The sequence below is a fragment of the Vitis vinifera genome, chromosome 1 (assembly GCF_030704535.1).
Source record: "Vitis vinifera cultivar Pinot Noir 40024 chromosome 1, ASM3070453v1".
In the NCBI taxonomy this organism is placed as follows: Eukaryota; Viridiplantae; Streptophyta; class Magnoliopsida; order Vitales; family Vitaceae; genus Vitis; species Vitis vinifera.
In genome coordinates, this window is record NC_081805.1 from 7,104,474 (window position 1) to 7,123,797 (window position 19,324).

The 19,324-nt window shown below is 34.9% G+C and overlaps 1 protein-coding gene across 3 annotated transcripts; it reads left to right on the forward strand.

Moving 5' to 3' along the window:
- Positions 1-303: 303 nt before the first annotated feature.
- LOC100262984 (pre-mRNA-splicing factor ATP-dependent RNA helicase DEAH10) lies at positions 304-18,133 on the forward strand. 3 transcript variants are annotated; one of them, XM_002282305.5, is made up of 15 exons: positions 304-320; positions 1,610-1,771; positions 3,894-4,201; positions 7,206-7,252; positions 9,100-9,180; positions 9,863-10,079; positions 10,656-11,073; positions 11,506-11,709; positions 14,088-14,248; positions 14,773-14,958; positions 15,597-15,828; positions 16,406-16,605; positions 16,867-17,001; positions 17,225-17,430; positions 17,591-18,133. In XM_002282305.5, the coding sequence occupies exons 3-14, from the start codon at positions 4,086-4,088 to the stop codon at positions 17,406-17,408; spliced, it is 2,181 nt and encodes a 726-aa protein (XP_002282341.3). In that variant the 5' UTR covers positions 304-320; positions 1,610-1,771; positions 3,894-4,085; the 3' UTR covers positions 17,409-17,430; positions 17,591-18,133. The 3 variants fall into 3 exon arrangements, with proteins under 3 accessions (XP_002282341.3, XP_019075493.1, XP_019075489.1); XM_019219944.2 differs by lacking the exon at positions 304-320 and having other exon boundaries at positions 1,456-1,771; XM_019219948.2 differs by lacking the exons at positions 304-320; positions 9,100-9,180 and having other exon boundaries at positions 1,455-1,771.
- Positions 18,134-19,324: the final 1,191 nt, after the last annotated feature.

Genomic DNA, 19,324 nt, shown 5'->3' on the forward strand with positions numbered 1-19,324 from the left:
CACAATGAACAGACACATTATTATTATTATTATTATTAATTTATTATTATAAAATTTAAACCACCCACCACCGTCCCCCCTCTTTCTCTCTCAAGTTACCGGAAAATCACAGAGGCCCGCCAAAAACCAAAAACAATCGGAAGGGCTTTCATTCATTGAGGGTTTGTGGCGCCGGGAGGGGGTTTTGCAACGGGGGGAAGAAGAGGGAGGGGGGTGTATGGTTGCAGCGGTGTAACGGTCGGAGATACCGCTGGCGTCGGTGTCGTGGCGCGTTGGGGGCGGCAGCTTCTTCACCTCCGGTGCAGAATCTGCAGATCACTGTAAGTTTTTTTTTTAAAAAAAAAAAAATAATAATGGAACCGTCCGGTTTGAATGGAATCGGCCGGTTCGTCCGGTTCTTCTGTCGGACCGCCGATTCCGCCGGTCTGATTCCGGTTCGACATAGTTCCAATCCAATTGACCGAACCGGACCGGAACCGTGACCGGTGGACGGTCGGAACGGTCCGGTTTTTAAAAGACTTCACCCCATATGATTTAATATCTCAATTTTTTTAAATAATTTTAAAATCATTATTTTTTGAACGTAAGTTTTAAATATGTTTTTAATACTAAAAATAGAAAACCGGAAATATATCCTATTGAACAATAAAGATTTTATTTATAATTTTAATTTATTTTATATAGAAAAGACTTTATTTTAAAAGTGGGGTTCAAGTTTTAATTAAAAGAATTAAAATGTCTCTCCTCAATTCTCTATTTTTTATTACTATATTTTTTCATTTTGATTAAAAATATTAAATGAATTATATGTAGGTTTATGATTAAATATAAATTTAACCTTATGCTAAAAATATTTCATAGATAGTTAATAACAATAATAAAAATTTTCTTGATCATAATTTTTTTTTCTTTTAATGATAAAAATAAAAATTTGAAAATAAAAATATTTATTTTATAAAATATAAATTTGAAATTTAGAAATTTATTTTTCTAAAAATAAAGGATTTTATTCTAAAAGAAATTCAATTACATATACATCAATAAAAAATATATTTTGATTTAACATAATTCTTATAAATTAATTACAAGAAGTTCTTATTTAGAATTTTAATTTTATTGTAGGAAGGTATTAATGATAAAATAAAAATATTTATTTTATAAAAAATAAATGTGAAATTTAAAAGTTGATTTTTTTTTTAAAGAAATATATCAATTCATATATATATATATATATATATATATATTATTTTATTTTATTTTGATTTATGAAATAATTAATAATAAAATGTTTTAATTGAAAATAATTTAAATTTTTATTATGAAAAAAAATTCAAAAATAAAAATCTTTTAAGAAACGATAAAAATGAGACAAAAGATTTATAATTCATTGTTTATATTTTGCTGAAAGTGATAAGTTAAATTCCTATTGATTTTTAAGTGGTTTAAGATCTTCAACAGTGAGCTCTCGAACATCGTGTGCGAGATTTATGGGCTCATAGTAGAGATCAGCCCATTTCAGCCTAATAATTCAATGGGCTGATCCAGGCTCAACCCACTATTTCTTGACTGAACAGTGAATTCACGTAGCCCCCAATCTCTCTGTTTACAGAAGAGCGTCCAGTCTTCCTTCCTCCAAAGGCTGCTGTTGGGTCGATCCCCGGGTTCAAGGTATTCCGTTTCCGTTTACACGAAGCATTCTGTCTCTGTTAACAAAAAAGCATTCAATCGTCGTTCTCCAAAAGCTGCGTCTCCATCGGCCTCTGAGTTCAAGGTAATGTTCCAATCCCTATCCCAATTTCAACCAATGGACTTCTACGTTACAAACCATCGTTTGGATGCTGAGAAAATAATGTGAAAATTAAATACAGTTTTAAATCGTAAATCGTAATCATTTTACGATCTAGGGCTCGAGAATAAAGAAGATTGCACCTTACCTATCCATACGAATTTTTTTTGGTTTGTTTTGGTTTTTTGGTAGCAAATAAAGTGAGCAAGATAACATAACAATCAAAATGTGCTCTTTATTTATTTCTTCATTTTGAGTCAGATTTCACTGGGTGCTTTATATGTTGGGAATACTATTGCTGGAAGTTTTGAATTCTACGGTTTTTCTTTGGACAGCCGTGGAACTATTGCCAGTTCGGATTACTGCTCAGACTGAGATTTATTTATTTTTTTGATAGATAACACAAATATATTAAAGGACAAAGGCCACCAAGCATACAAGAAGTATACAAATCAGCCTAAAACGAGAGTACAAAAAACAAGCACCCTTACCCTCCATTAAGTGGCCGCTAGCCACTCCAAAAAACCTAAGATTGAAGATGACTCCTCTCCAATATACACCCTAACCCAACTCCACAAGGTACAAACAAAAGAATTTTTGAGTTTCTGAATATCTAACATCCCTCCCTTAAAAGCTAATCTATCCATTTTTTTCCATACCGTCCAAAAAATACACAACGGGATAGAATTCCAAATTGTTTTCCTTTTTTTCCCCACAAAGGGACCTCTCCAACTGAATAACGCCTCTTTCATTAATTCTGGGAACACCCACTGAACCCCAATAAGGGCAAAGACGATTTCCCATAAGGCCCTTACCAGTATACAATGTAACATAATATGATTTACACTTTCCTCTTCACAGCCACACAAAAAACAACGGTTAGGAAACTGCCAACCCCTTTTTTGAAGCCTATCCAAGGTGAGAATCTTCCCCCACGCGGCTTCCCAAGCAAAAAATGCCGCTTTGGTTGGGACCTTGTCCACCCAAACACATTTATACGGAAAGGCGCATGCATTGGTAACAACCAGCCCGTTGTAGGCCACCTTCACCCCATACTTACCATGCCCCCCCCCCCCCCCCCCCCCCCCCCCCTTTTCCAAAGCACAACGTCCTCCTCTGAAGACATCTTGAAATCCCTGAGCATATTAAGCAATCCTCTAATCAGGTCCAGCTCCCAATCATTAAAGTCTCTATGAAATCTAAGATTCCAACCTCCTTGACCACTGCTTGGATCCCACATCTCATTGACCGTTGCATTCCTATTGACCGCCATCTCAAAAAGCTGGGGAAAGAATGGGACAGCACCGCATTGCCACACCACTGGTCAGTCCAGAATTTAACTCTAGTCCCTTTCCCCACCTTAAACTTTATGTTATCCCAGCACCACTGAGCTTCCTTCATAATCTCCTTCCAAACCCCCACTCCATAAGTACCACGGGCTTCTTTAGTTCTCCACCCAAACTCTTCTTGACCATATTTCACCCCAATCATCAACTTCCAGAGATTATCCTTTTCAACGGCAAATCTCCATAACTATTTACCCAACAAAGCTTTGTTCAGTGGATCAATCTTCCGAATGCCAAGGCCACCCTTCGCCCTTTGAGTGCACACCACCTCCCATTTAATTAAATGGACTTTCCTCTCCAAGTTGCCCCCTCCCTAAAGAAAGTCTCTTTGTAATTTTTGGAGTCTATTTACCACACTCTTAGGCATTCGAAAGAGGGACATATTGTAATTTTGCAATCTTCTTCTTTGGGGTCAGGAGAATTAGAAAAAAAATGTAGAAGAGAAAAAGATGTAGGACATGAAGGGGAAGATGGGAGGGATGGTTAGAATAGGATAGTGATGTAATTTTGCCTATGAAGAAAAAAAGGATAGTGATGTAATTTCACATGCCCTTTTATTTTGAAAAAAAAAATACAAAAGGATCAAAGGCGAGTAAATAAATCTCCTTTTTTTTAAATAATGAAATTAATTTCTAAGAGGAGGATTATTTTTACATTTTTGATTAAATATTTCTATAATTAAAGTTAAAAAAAAAAAACAATTTTGAAATTGGAAATTCACTTTTTCTTTCACAAACTAAATTTCTTCCACTGCCAAACAGTTGTACCTTCGCTCCAGTGCCTGCTGCTCACTACCACTGCTGCTCCCACACCATCACTGACCTCCAGTCAAAGTTCCATTCAAATCAACGAAACATAGTGACGATCTCAGCTGGTTTCCTGGTCACCCATCCTTACAACTCTCTCCACAAACAATGATGAGAGAGAACTGCAAGTGAAGCTGAACAGAAAAAATGACCAATAATAATAATAATAATATTCCAGTGAATGAAATGCACTGGCCTTTGGTGGATAAAGCTGACAAGAAGAAGCCCAAAATTAGGGATTTGCCCTATTGTCAGGGGAACCGGTAATCTTCTCTATACTTTCCCTTATGTGTTTTCCTGCTTGTTTCCTTGGAAATTTCATGATGCAGACAAAATAAAATTTCAATTATTTGGATTTTTTTAATATTTATTTATTTTTTGCAGCTGAATGAAGTAAAATTAATTGTTTTAATGAGTAGGGTAGCTTTAATATGGTGCTGTGAGAGAAATTAAATTCAGGTTTCCTTTTGTTTGTTCCTACAAAATGCCTTAATGGAAAGGAAAATGAATCCTTAATTTGTTTGTTTGTTTTCATGTTCCTATCAACCATATGAAAAAAAAACATGAATTATTATGATTGGTAATCTGCCATATGGAAAAAAAAAAAAACATATATCATTATTATCACTAAGGTGGTGGGAAATAGTGGAATTAGGGCTTTTTCTTGGACTTTTAGTGCTGATCAGAGGATTAGAGAGAACTGTGAAAGAGTAGCAGTTTATAGTGGAGTTGATCTTGTACTGAATGATTTTTTTTTTTTTTTTTGATTTATAGCTAAAAAAGAACTTTAGGACTTAATAACATTGGGATGTGATGCAAGTGAGGTTTTGTAAAAGACTCTCTTTGTGGAAAAGGCAATTCAACTCTAAAGGGGGGTGACTTACTTTGATCAAGAACACTTTATCTAGCCTTCCCATTTATTTTCTATCTTTATTCTGAATTTTGGGGACAATTAGATTGAGGTTGGAGAAAATTAGAGGGAGTTCTTATGGAGAGGTGGATGGTTGAAGAAAAATTACATCTTGTGAAGTGGTCCATAGTGTGTTTAGAGCAGAGCAGCGGAGTTTGGGGGGGGTTAGAGGTTAGGCGTTTTTCTTTTTTAAACAAGGCGCTTTTGTGCAAATGGAATTGGAAGTGTGCAACTGAAAGAGGGACCTTTTGGACACAAGTAATTAGTGACAAATATGGGGGGAGGGGAAGGGTGAGTGGTGGTCCCATAAAGTTAGATATGGGTATGGAGTTAGGCTTTGAAAATCTATTAGGATAGAACAAAACACTTTCTTGGGTAGTATTTCTTTTGTGGTGGGTAATGGGAGGAGGGTGAAATTTTGGACGGATAAATGGATTGGGGATGAACCATTGTGTGTTTTCTTCCTTTCTTTATATGCTATAGATGTTTTAAAAAAGGCATGGGTGGTGGATCTTCATGTACAGACAGGGGAAAAAGGTCATTGGAATCCTTGTTTCTCAAGACCTTTGAATGATTGGGAAGTGGCGAAGTTGAGGATTTATTTGTAAGGTTGCAAGGAAAGGTAGTTGGTAGTGTGGGGGAAGACAAGATGGTGTTGATGAACTTGTACATAATAAGTTCTTTGTTAAGTTCTTTTATATGTTGCTTTGGAACCAGGGGGTGTGGTTTCATTTCCAAAGTAGGTTGTTTGGAATTTGTGGGTCCCCTCCATTGTTAAACTTTTTTGTGTGGGAGGCTTCTTGGGGTAAGGTTTTGACTTTAGATTAGCTTCAAAAAAGAGGGTGGTCTTTGGTCAATGGATGTTTCCCTTGCAAAGAAGGGGAAAAATCCATAGATCACATCCTCCTCCACTGTTCACTGGCTAGGATCCTTTGACAGTTTTTGTTTAATCTTTTTGGTATCCATTGGATGCAAGCTTCTACCTTTAAGGAGGCTCGTTTAGGCATGGTTCGTTTGTGGGAAAAAAAACATAAAAAGGTTTGAAGACTAGCTCCTTTATATATTTTTTGGATGGTTTCGAAGGAAAGGAATCTTCGGGTGTTTGATAATGAGGAGCATTCAACTCATTTTTTGAATATGGTCTTTCTTAGAATTTTGTTTACTTGGGTAAAGCAGTACATAGGGACAAATTCTATATCTTTACTTGATTTTGTTGAGTGGTTAGGTTCTTTTTTAGCGAGGGTGGTGTTGTTGGGGCTTTTTTTGTTTTTTGTGCTATTTGTATACATACCGTGTATTTTGGTGTGTCCTAGTGGCGCTTTTATTTTTTAATGAATGTGCTTTTATCTATATATATAAAAAAAACATTGGCTCTATAATTAACAACATTGGCTCAGACATTTATAAAGACAAACAACTTAAAATTTAAAAGAATTCAACCTTTATTCAGATTTGAGATAAAAAATAAACGCCACCTTAGTGCGTGATCTAGAAAGCTGAGGTGGATAATCTTTCCTAATTCAGCATTCCACGAACCAAACAGAATTTTAGATATCAAGGTTTCACAAAGTTGATTGTTTTTGAGTTGCTCTGTAAGAAAAGCTTAATGCTATCTTCAATGGCTCATGGTGGATGCAGTAATTCCACACTGACCACCCATAGACTTAATCTCAAGATTCTTTTCAGTGATGCAGGAGTTGTCTCATTTGCAAGGTTGGTCTGTGGTTGTGAAGAAAACCTAAAACTTGTCACTTCACACTATGATTTCTGCATATTCTCACACGCTTTTTGGCATACAAAACCAACCAAAAGAAAATGAAGGAAGAGCATTTATATTTGAGTCAATTCGGCTTAATTAAACTATGTAGTTGTATCCTTTAGTTGAGAGGGGTTTTTTTTGTTTTCTCAGGTGCCAAACCTTGATATTCATATGGTTTGAGGGTGATTATATTTTCTTTTCAATCTTAATGGAGGTTACCTATATTTTTTCCTTTTCCCTAGCTATTCTTGTCTTACACATTTTTTTTTACCTTTCTCTAGTTATTCTTGTCCTATAATAATAATAATGCTAACAATACTAATACTGCTACTAATAATAATTGTAATAATAGTAATAATTATAAAATTTTCTATTCCTAGTTTAGGAAAGAAGGAAAATTTTAGTTTTGAATTTTAGCCCCTCAATTTAGTTAACCATATCTTTGGATTATTGTGTTTGTTTTGTGGGAGTTTTTGTTTTCTAGCTTGACAAATAATAAGAAGCTTTGAACTTTCGACACTTTGGTTTATTTTCTTTTCCTTATTTTTTTCTCCTTATCATCCAAACTTTGGCTCATTTGATTTGGATTGTAATACAGGAAGCAAAGGCTTGAACAACAGAGAAAGGCTCTTCCAATAGCTTCAGGTATTAATTGAGATTGTTGCATGTGTTATGTAACTTATATTGGCTTCATTTATTTGTTTCCTGTTGCACATAATGCTCGTATACTACCTTTTTTTTTGGCACTCTTTTGTATAGTTCAATCTATCAAGAAATTGGTGTTTAATTATATTAATCACAATGATTGATGTCTTCTTGCTATCTTCTACCAAGTTTCTTGTGTTTTATTATTTTCTTTTATTTGAGTTAGTAAGATGTTTTATTTTTTATTTTTTATTTTGCTTTGGTGTTTGAATGGAAGTTTTTGGTATGAATGATCAATAATGCTTAGGTGAGTGACCTTTGGGATGATGGTGGTTGGAGTCCTAGGTTTACGAGGCAACTGCATGATTGGGAGCTAGAGAAGGTGCAAGTTCTTGGGGAGATTGTCAGCACACCCCTTGTCTGTGGAGACCGATGATGCCATGGTATGGTTGCCTATGAAGGATGGTGCTTTCTTTGTTAAGTCCTTCTACTCCTCCTTGGCTGATAGAAAAGTGGAACTGTTTCCCCATGGTATTGTTTGGAATTCTTGGGTGTCCCTGAGAATTAGTTTTTTCCCAACTTGGGCCAAGATTTTGACTCTGCATCAACTCAAAAAGAGGGGTTGGAGGATTCCTAATAGATGTTACTTGTGTAAGGAATAAGAAGAAACTAGTGACCATATTCTCATCCATTGTTCAAAAGCTCGTTTGTTATGGTAGTTGATCTTTGCACTTTTTGGCATTCAGTGGGTGTTGAGTTGTTCAGTTAGAGAGGTCCTTTTGAGTTAGCACGGGTCCTTTGTGGGTAAAAAGAGGAAGAAGGCTTGGAAAGCTGCCCTGTTGTGTATGTTTTGGGCTTTATGACGAGAGAGAAATTGGAGGGCTTTTGACAACTTTGAAACCACGGATCAAACAATTAAAATTTATTTTTTGTATCTATTTTGGGATTGAGTTAGATTGTATATTGAGGACGGATCTTTATCATTGTTAGACTTTGTGGATTGGATAGGATCACGTTAGGGTGCGGTAGCGGGTTTTTGTATCTTCGCACCTTTTTGTCATTTTTTCTTCGTATACGACGTGTATACTTTCTTTCTTTTAATACAATTCTTATTTACCTATCAAAAAAAAAAAAAAAGAATGATCAATAATGCCATGCTTTTATAAATGATATGTAGAGAAAATAAAAAACAAAAGAAAAATAATGCTCATTGGATAACAAGGTTAAAAGGTACTTGGATATTGTCTGGGGGATCTTGTTGAGTTAGATATGGTGTTGGATGGATGCTTATGCTTTGCAATAATTCAGACATGTAAATGTTTTTTAGTCTTTAGCAGTTGTTCTTGTGCTTCCATTAAGCTTGCATTTTTGTGTGGTTGGTGAGCTGTGAATGGATATTATGTAGTCATCAAAATTGAAAGGACACATTGTAATGCATTTTGTGTGTTTTGTGGGAGGGATACTGGAAACCAAAGAAAATTTTAGGAACTTGTATTGAACTAGAACAATAGGGGTGTTTCTTCATCAAAAGTGGCACAGGCTTCATTTATTTCAATGGAATATGAAATCAAGAAAAGTATGTGCCCATGGCTCTTTGCTGTAAGATGAGGTTTTATGTCATCGTGATTATATCAATTCTAATCTGTTAGGTATTGCAGTGGGCACATACTTTTGGTTGCAAGAATAAAAAGGGAGATGTTTTCCGGCCTTTTGTCAAATTATAGAACTATTATCAGAAAAAAGAACAAATAAATCCTATATTTTTTTCAGTTTGAAATTTTATCATTCAATATTGTTTCTCAAAGGGTTCACTTGTAATTATATTTTTTTTATTTTGATTTCCTTAGTTGAGAAACGACTTGTGGAGGAAGTCCAAAAGAATGACACACTGATAATTGTTGGTGAAACTGGAAGCGGAAAAACAACACGTAAGTTTTTATATCTTGTATTATGGTAGTCAAAATTGGTTTCTTCCAAATAACTGAACATCTCTGAATAGGATTTTATGGTGTTATGGTTTTGTTATGCACCATACTGTTGGTAGTGGGCTTGGCATATTCTCTACTGTGCAAGCAAATGGTTATCGCATTGCTAGGATCATGGGCAATATCTCTCTTTTCTTGCTCCTCTTGTCTTGATCCCTTGTTTAATAATTTGCATGAAACTGTCTTTGTTTTATACTTCAATGCAACCTCAATATGTCTAGGAGCTATAAAAATAGGTTTGACCTATGATGGCTGGTTTGTTCAGGCCATTTCTTAGAAATACTTATGCCTGAGGAACATGGCATATTTTGTCTTTCATCTTCTTTATATCCTCTTCAGAATATGAGATATGGCTCCATACTTTGCAGCAATAGTAGAATGACTTAATTAAAGCTCTCAAATGTTTATTTATATTCATACTTCATCTAACAGAGTAACCTTTCTTTTATTATTATGATGTTTCTGCTTTCTATAAATATGAAACAAGAAATAAATGTTACTGATGCTGTCTGTGCTGTATTCTTTTTTGTATTATTCCTTCTTATCTTATTTTTTCTGGTACAAAATTGGATTCTAGTAGCTGTTATTTCTCTCTAAAGCTTTTGTTGTAATAATATTTATGCAGAGTTACCTCAGTTTCTACTCAATGGTGGATTTTGTCATGATGGAAAAATCATTGGGATCACTCAACCCAGACGCGTTGCAGCTGTCACTGTTGCAAAACGGGTAGCTGAAGAGTGTGGTGTTGAGTTGGGTCAAAAGGTTGGATATTCCATAAGATTTGAGGATGTTACTTCTAGTTCAACGAGGATCAAGTATATGACAGATGGATTGCTACTAAGGTAAAAATTTCACATGACTTTGTTTGGGATATGTTGGCTTGCAACAATTTTTTTTCTAAATGTTCATTATCTAGTCATGTTGAACAAACTTGTGCGTGGACTACCTTGTTCATGTATGGTCTTTATTTGAAATTCCTTCATTGAATGAATAAAGATCTTGAGCATCATTGGGATCCAGATGCATCTAGAATCACAAAATATTAAGATATATGTTTGTATTGATGAAAGAGATGTTAGGACCTTTGAATATGTATACCAAAACATCCTTATTATTTATTTATTTTGTAAAAATGGTGGTAGCTTAAAATTATGGGCCTGGGAAGAAAATACAGCTCATTGTGGATAAATACAATGAGCTGGATTTGTGTATAGGTATGAGACAAAGAGAAAGTGGCAGGGACTGAAGACACTCCATGATATCAGGGTAAAGCTGGATTTGTGTTGTAAAGTTAGTTAAAGTGGTTCAAAACATTAAAAATAGTGTAGTTAGAACAAGGTTTATTTGTTTTAATTTTGAAGCTTCTTCATGGAGCTATTATTGAGTAGAAACTGATGTGAAACTTGATACACTTTCAGGGAAGCATTACTGGATCCATTTCTCTCTAGGTATTCAGTTATCATTGTTGATGAAGCTCATGAGAGAACCATTCACACTGATGTGTTGCTGGGCTTATTGAAAAATGTACAAAATGCAAGGTCAAGATCTATCAATAAATGTCTTAATATTGAAAATACGGAGGCAAACTATGGCAAACTGTTGAAGAGAGAAAATGATGCTAACTGTGTCAGTATTCTCAAGAGATGCCAAGGTGTAAAATTCCCTTCCTTGAAGTTGATCATAATGTCTGCCAGCTTGGATGCACGGGGTTTCTCTGAGTACTTTGGTGGTGCAAGATCTGTATACATTCAAGGGCGACAGTTTCCTGTGGATATTTTTTATACCCATCATGCTGAGCCAGATTATGTAGATGCAGCCTTAATTACTATATTTCAGGTTGTTGACCAGTGCTCTTCTCCAGTAGCTCTTTTCATCATCTCAACACGTCATTGCAAGTTTCATGTTTTTCAATCTGAGCTTACACCAGTGACTTGTTTCATTTCTATTTGCCAATTAGTTCTATAATGTGCTTGTTATGTGTTTTTGTGAATGTCTATCTATGATATTTTCACATGGTAGTTTGTCATTCACTCAATATTTTTGTGTTCTTTACTGTGATACATATCACTTAGTCTAGCTTCTTCAGTTCTATTTCCAGATGGTGTTGTGGGTTTTCAGGAACCAATCTTTTCCTTAGCTTGACCTGAACCAAGTATACTCTACTACTGTGGAATGCATTTTTATCCGTCCTTAAGCCTCATTTGCTTGCTCTTTATTTGAAGTTTATTCTTATCATTCTTCGTGTGTTTTTATCTTTTACTGTTTTAGATTCATTTGGAGGAGGGCCCTGGTGATATACTTGTATTTTTGACTGGGCAAGAAGAGATTGAATCTGTTGAGAGACTTGTGCAAGAGCGACTTCGGCAATTACCTGAAGGAAGTCAAAAGCTTCTAACTGTTCCCATATTCTCATCTCTCCCCTCAGAACAGCAAATGAAAGCTTTCATGCCAGCTCCAGCTGGGTTCCGTAAGGTAGTATGATCATGCAGGTGATCTATCTTTCATAAGGTTTATGAGCTGGAGATTTTCAGAAATTATAGTTGACTTAATCTCTGCTTGATTGGATGCATAAGTTTTTCTTCTTCGAAAGTAAGGGAAAATTTGGTTGTTTGCTTTCTGGATTTTGCATATCAACTTGTTAAAATGGAAGCCTTAATTTCTCATTCTAACATCCCTTGATGGAACCGGGTTTTTGCTCAGGCAGTCTCATACAGGAGAGCTCAATTGACCTCAAAAACTGCTGCAGAAACTGGTTTGATTTCATATTGAAATGGAAAGTTTACCAACATGTTTTGTGAAATAACAATGGATTTTTGGAATTTTTTCCTTCAGAGTAATTAAACAACATCACATCATGATGAAGTCCAGTAAAGCATTTTGTTAGCATTACCAAGCATGTCTGACTTATCCCCTAACTGAGCTATTGATCTGTAGCTCGTGCCAGATTTGGGCAACTAATTCAGCTATGTATGTCTTCACTGTACCAAATAGCTCTCTCTCCTATTCTAGCAGATTAGCTTGGCATAGCAGCTCCATAGTAGCCCTGCTTTTATTCTTTCCCTCTCTCTTTTGCTAACCCACCCATGCCTGAAGCTTCTGCATGAGCTTTACTTTTCCATCTGAGTACACCAAGAGTTCCACCTTTTGGGAGGGACATGAAAAAGATAGCTTGCTCCATGAACACACAAATTTCTTTTTAAGAAAAATTTTGGAGTCAAATTGAAATTTTATTGATTTAAAGAATGATGTGGATACAATATCTATTATGTCCTTTGATTCTTCCTTTTGTAATTGTCAATTGAGGATCTAAACAACCTTGATCTCGAATGAAAAGTTTTGTTGAAGATTTGATGTCACAATTTAGACCTTGACTCGATGTGATTCAAGTATTGAGTTGATCTAGGTTTTGGCTTGACTTGAGCGTTGGCGTGACTTAGGCTTTGTCTTGACTTAGGTCTTAGCATGATTTGGGCATTGACTTAACTTAGGCCTTAGCTTGACTTGGGTCTTGGTGTGATTTTGGTCTTAGGTGAGTTGAGCATTGGCATAGTTTGGACCTTTGCTTGGCTTGGGCAAAAAAAGGGCAAAAAAAATGACTTGAATAACAGTTTGATCTCAAATTGAATAGGTCTTTTTGTAGATTTGGATTTTGCAGCTTGAAACTTGAAAGCTTTGAAGATCTTGATCATTCGAAGGCACTTTTAAAAAATTAAATTGTTTTTTTTATTGGCAAATATTGAAAAGCGCCAAAAATGAGCAAGATATTCAAAGAACCTTAATTCTTAATTCCTTAAAAAAATAAATTAACATTCTTTGAAGAAACTTTGAAAATTCGAAGATGATTTGAAGTCTTCTTTGAATATTTGAAGAAACTTTAATCTCCTTTGAAGAGTTTCACTCCAACTTCTGCCTTCTTGATTATCTTCTAAATCGTAGCTTGTCTTCTAAATTGTCTTGAGAGCTTTGGAGTGAGCCTTATTTATATGGACTAGAAATACCATATTTGAATTGTTTTATAATATTTTAGAAATATTATTCCCTGATTAAAAGTTAATATTTAGGGAGATTTGGAATACCATATTTAACTAATCTTAACCTTTCAAAATATTATTCAAATATTAAACATAATATTTGAGGAGATTTAGTCAAAGCCCAAGTCAAATCAAGACTCAAACCACATCAAGTTAAGGTCTAAGGTAAGCTCTTGTGATATCAAATCTTTAACAAACTCTTCGTTCGAGATCAAACATTTTCAAGCCCTCAATTGACAAGCACGAAAGGAAGAAATAGAGGACATGATAGATATATATATATATATTTTTGGATAAGTAGAGGACATGATAGAGATTGCACTCACATCATTTTTAGATTAATAAAATTCTATTTGACTACAAAATTTTTCTTGAAAAGAAATTCGTGTGTACACCATATTCAACCCTATGTGAGCATCAACTTAAAGTTGCCTAGATAGCTTGCACCATTCTTATGCCATATTTAGGGTTGTTAATTCAACACTGAAAGTGTTGCATGTTTGCAGATGCTTTTAGTTTTTAGTAAAAGAATTTTATGATACTTTGTTTTGTTTGTATTGCTTTTTATCATTTCCCCTGTTTTCCTTTTCTTTAAAAAGAACTCTTCAAAAAGAAAAGAAAAATCATATTCTCCCCTTTCTCTAATGGTCCCTTCTGTGGTTGATGTTTGAAAGCTTAAAACTTTTAATAGGATAGGCAAAATTTCTGCATGTACTTTACATTTTCAGAGTCATATTGTCCTGTTAATGCATTATTCTAAAAGGTTCTCATGCATCCAAGTATTGCTTGCAGTTGATTTGGCTCAATTATTTTTTTTAGGTAATATTGGCAACAAATATTGCTGAGACATCGGTTACAATACCTGGAATCAAGTATGTTATAGATCCTGGAGTGGTGAAAGCGCGCACTTACAATGCACATACGGGGATTGAGTCATTGGATATTGTTAAAACGTCAAAAGCACAGGCTCTTCAAAGGAGGTAGGCAGACTCAAATCTGTCATGGGGAATATCTGTGTGGGAAAATTTAACATAAATGGATCTCAATTGTTTGAGTTGATTTTGGGATGCTCTAGATGATTCATGCAAATTTTCAGTTACTAGGAAATTACTTCTTTCTTAGTTAACTAACAAATTCACTATGCACATATTCCTTATGAACAGGTACTTGAGAGCGACAAACTTTACTAACAGTGCAAGCTTAGCTTTTGAAATATAGTTATCTTTGTTTGCTAAGTATTTGAGTAGCTATTTGTTTATTTATTATGTAGATTGTAAGATTTAAGCTTCACTTTTCTTAAACCACTGAAAAAAACATAAGTTCGTATGTTTCCACTGTTGTGTGTGTGGTGATAATAATGATGGTAATGAGATTTAAGCTTCACATTCTGTTGATAGTATACCAATTCAACCATGGTTATGATCCAATTTTGTCTTGGATACATCTTTAAAAGAATGCATGTGATCAATACCCTGGGATGGCTATTGAAGTTTTCTCATTGCAGTGGACGTGCAGGGCGTGAAAGACCTGGGAAGTGCTTTCGGCTCTACCCAGAGAGTGAATTTGGACAACTTGCAGATTCTACAGAGCCAGAGATCAAGCGTTGCAACCTCTCAAATGTCATTTTGCAGCTTAAGGCTTTAGGTGTGGATGATATTATTGGGTTCGACTTCTTGGAAAAACCATCAAGGTTAAAATTTTTCAGCAACTTTACATGCTTGCATGCAAGTGCATGTTTATTGATGAGCCATTGTTACTTTAACTCAACCAAGCTCTAAGCCGGACTATTTTGGTTGGGTTGTCAATATCTGGCCAGTTTTGTTGCTTTTTAATAATGTTTGACTATTTCATTGTGACTTTTCTTGCTGTCTTGATTCATAAACTTTATTCTGGTGAATCTTCATTGCATGTGGTATACTTGTGTTAGAACATTTTTATTTGGAGGCTTTGCATGATAATTGAAACTTGCTATCACCCATACTGTGGTCTTGTCAGCTAAAACTATGTTATCAAGCAAGGTGCACCTCTGGTACCAACATATGTTAGTTGGTCCATGTGTAAACCATATGTGGATTTATATATCCCTACTCTTCATGGATTTGTAGTTTTATCAATCTACGTTCTGTTTTCTTTTGTTATATTTTACTTGGGTCAGAGAGAATAGTTATTTGTTGACTTCTTTTTGCAGCTGTCCACTTTATTCTCTTCCTGGGAGCAATTGGCTATTCTGATTTTTCTCCACTGAACCTGTTCTAATGTTGTAGAATTTGCACTATAACATCAATTAAAGAAATTTATCACTTCCTGAAATTTTTATGCATTTAACAGGATGGCTATTGTCAAATCATTGGAGCAGTTGTTCTTGCTAGGTGCTATAACAGATGATTCTAAGCTGTCAGATCCTATTGGGCATCAAATGGCTCGTCTGCCTTTAGACCCTGTTTATTCCAAAGCTCTCATCCTAGCTAGTCAGTTCAACTGTTTGGAAGAAATGTTGATAGCTGTGGCAATGCTCTCAGTGGAATCTATTTTTTATACCCCTCGTGAGAAGTTAGAAGAGGTATGTGCATTCTGAGTAGCAATGTGTTATTGTTATGCTTATCATAAGTTTGACACAATAAATACAAGTAGGTACTCTATTGGGGTTTTATCTGCATTAAGACACTTTGTTGATAATTGATTTAGCCAAGGCCATAGAGTAATTAGATTTGATGGAATTGCAAAAAGGGCAAAGAAAGGGCTGGTGCTATTATGAGTGGATTGGATAGGATATATTTCTGTATTAGGACCATGGGTTTTGGCAACTAATAGGTGTTTAGATTTTAGAACCTTGAACTATGTTGGCAATTTTTAAAATCACTTACTGTTGATTTTGTTAATGGTTAGCTTCTCCTGGGTTTTTATCATCCTATGGTCAAGAGGACTGTTGGAGCTCCTTCACCTTGTTGACTTGTTCATGTTATGAAATGATTAATTTAGACTTCATAGTTTATTTTCTTATGCTAATACCTCTTATTATTGTTATTATTATTATTATTATTATTATTATTATTATTATTATTTTTCTGTTATTTTTGTTGAAATATTGTATTTGATTGAAAAATGCTTTTATAATTATTTTTTCCATTGTTGGCCAGGCGAGAACTGCGATGAAATGCTTTTCAAGTCCAGAGGGGGACCATATTACCTTGATTAATGTATACCGGGCCTCTGATGAGTTTGTAGAGAAGATCAAGCAGGGAAATGATAAAGAAAAGACTGAAAAAAAATTGAGAAAGTGGTGCAAAGAAAATTTCATCAATAGTCGGTCTCTGAGGCATGCTCGTGACATTCACAGGTTAGCTAGATAAATTCAATCATTTATCTGTTTTAAGTTATAGTGTTTTATTATATTTATTCTATTCTGTTGTCTTTGTGAAAAGAGGGATATGCTTGTGTATCAAGGACTAGATAGCCCTACATTTCTCACCTGTTGATCTCACACATGAAAAGATCCTCTTAGGAGGGTTTTCTGTGTCTCCTTCATGTGATTCTTAGCATCTAATACAGTCATTCTTCTAGATATGCATTCTTAAGTTTATTCTGTCCCTTGTTGCAGTCAAATTCGACGACATGCTGAACAAATGGGTCTTTGTGTTGCTTCTTGTGGAGATGACATGCTTCAGTTTCGCAGATGCCTTGCTGCTTCCTTCTTCCTCAATGCCGCTTTGAAGCAACCTGAGGGTACATACAGGTATGAATTCACCTTAAAAAGTTCTATGATTCAATTTGGCTGGTGCTTCATGGTTCCACTTCTGTTTACAACCTTTTCACAAATGATCTTTGTAGAAAAGATGTTCCTCTAACCTCTCTAAATTGTTGCTCATGTTAGATATATGGGTGTGCTTGTGTGTGGAAATGCTTCCCTGTTTCCTTGCATAATGAAAACTTCAAATGTATATGTAATCAAATGACAGGGCATTGGCAAGTGGTCAGTCGGTGCGGATCCATCCTTCTTCTGTGTTATTCCGGACAAAGCCAGAGTGTATAATTTTCAATGAACTAGTGCAAACTAATCATTGCTACATTCGCAACATAACTAGAATCGATTTCTTGTGGCTACCTGAACTTGCTCCTCAATACTACGCTGTGCAGAATTAGATTATCTGGTGTCATTGAATGGGTAAGAATATGACTCAGTGCTTTGGTACCTTTCATAATGCTATAGATGCTGTTGTTGCTAAACTCATCTTGAATTTCACCTTGCTCTATCTTGGAATTCATCCAATTCTTGACATTCTAATTCTTACCTTGCTCTCGGATGTATTCGTATCTTTTTATAGGCATGGAGAGGCTAGGGGATTTCAATCTTTCCTGCTTCTTGCTTTGTTGTGGCTATTTATTACGGGATGCATCCAGGTGGTGGAATTTGACTGAAACCTGATCCTGGTCTATCCATTAATGATGAAAGAGGAACATTTTGGAGTATTGGGAAGTCTCTAAAGGTTTGTCCATGTGCTGGAATTGGGCAATGCAGGAGGGGAATTTTGTGGAATATTGGAAAATCTCTCAACATTTGTCCATATGCTGCTGTATGCTGGCCGCCATTTCAGGGTGGGGGACTTGTTGACTTGTTTCAATGGACTTGGCTACTCCAAAACAATGAAAGGCTTGGTGGTGCAGCCTGCCCGGTGGCTGTAGCAATCTTGAGGATTGGTATGGCTGCCCCTGAGTCAATCAATCGCATGTGACAGGTTGATGGGTGACGAGTGAAGAAGGCTGTAAACTTATAATTATTTCTCATATATATTTTTTTTCTCTAAAATTATGTATTAGTTTTATGCATGCTGAAACTGCCTATGAATGCCAGAGATGTTTATTGCTTATTTATGGGTATGTGAATTTTGCTGCATACCTATCTTAATACGCTCTTTAAAATTTTAATCATCTAATCACATGAGGAGGAAAAAAGAAAAAAGAAAAAAGAAAACTTCAATTTTCTGCCAAATCCTTGACATTCAAGGAGTAAATAATTTTGATTAAAGATTATTATATAGAATTGTTGAATAATATTAATTTACATAATTATTTAATGCAATGTTTAATAAATATACAAATTGCTTTTTGCCTTTTACAACATAATATAATATTCTATTTATAAATTATAAATATTATTGGTATGGAAATAACAAACTAATTATTAAATTATAAATTAATTGTTGTAAAACAATGATAAATGTAACACAATTGAAGTAATAGGGATAAAATATATCTTATTTTAATAATATATATAATGAGAAGAAGGAATTAGAGTTGAGAAAGTTGAGAGAATGAAAGATAGAGAGAATAAGAGAAAGTAAGAAATTTCTTTCTTGTTTAGGAATGCATATTACAAAATGAAAAATCCTTTTATAGGTTTTTCAAATGACTTCCATTAATATTTCAATTAATGGATATTAATGGAACTCATAGATAACATTAATGGTTCTATTAATGAGTATTAATGGATGTTATAAATAATACTTAATTAACATTTATTACACATGTTATAACATTAATTACTTTTTAAGTTTTACGGAAAAATTATAATTAGTGTTGGTGTGGTTATGATATGAAAAAAATAATTAAAAAATAAAATATGGAGCTGATGGTAAGACTCAGACGCAAGTGAATATTTTCAAAAGTTTAAATTTTTATATTTTTTCAAATCCATTGGAGACAAAAAGCTAGGGTGAAATGGGTTAAGGAAGGGGATTGCAACTCTAAGTTTTTTCATAAAGTGGCTAATGGCAGGCGAAATAGGAAATATATCAAAACGTTGGAAAATGAAAGGGGTTTAGTGTTGAATAATGCCGAGAGAATCACAGAAGAGATCTTACTTTACTTTGAAAAACTCTACGCGAGTCCTATAGGAGAGTTTTGGAGTATTGAAGGATTAGATTGGTCCCCTATTTCGAAAGAGAGTGCGATAAGGTTGGATGCCCCTTTCACTGAAGAAGAGATTTCTAAGGCCATTTTTCAGATGGATAGGGACAAGGCTCCGGAGCCTGATGACTTTACTATTGCAGTATTCCAAG

Excerpts from the sequence above, each read along its gene's own strand:
- LOC100262984 (XM_002282305.5), top strand. The coding sequence starts at position 4,086 with ATGACCAATAATAATAATAATAATATTCCAGTGAATGAAATGCACTGG. Across the intron at positions 7,253-9,099 it reads GGCTCTTCCAATAGCTTCAG|TTGAGAAACGACTTGTGGAG; the intron begins GTATTAATTGAG and ends TGATTTCCTTAG. Across the intron at positions 17,002-17,224 it reads CAACCTGAGGGTACATACAG|GGCATTGGCAAGTGGTCAGT; the intron begins GTATGAATTCAC and ends ATCAAATGACAG.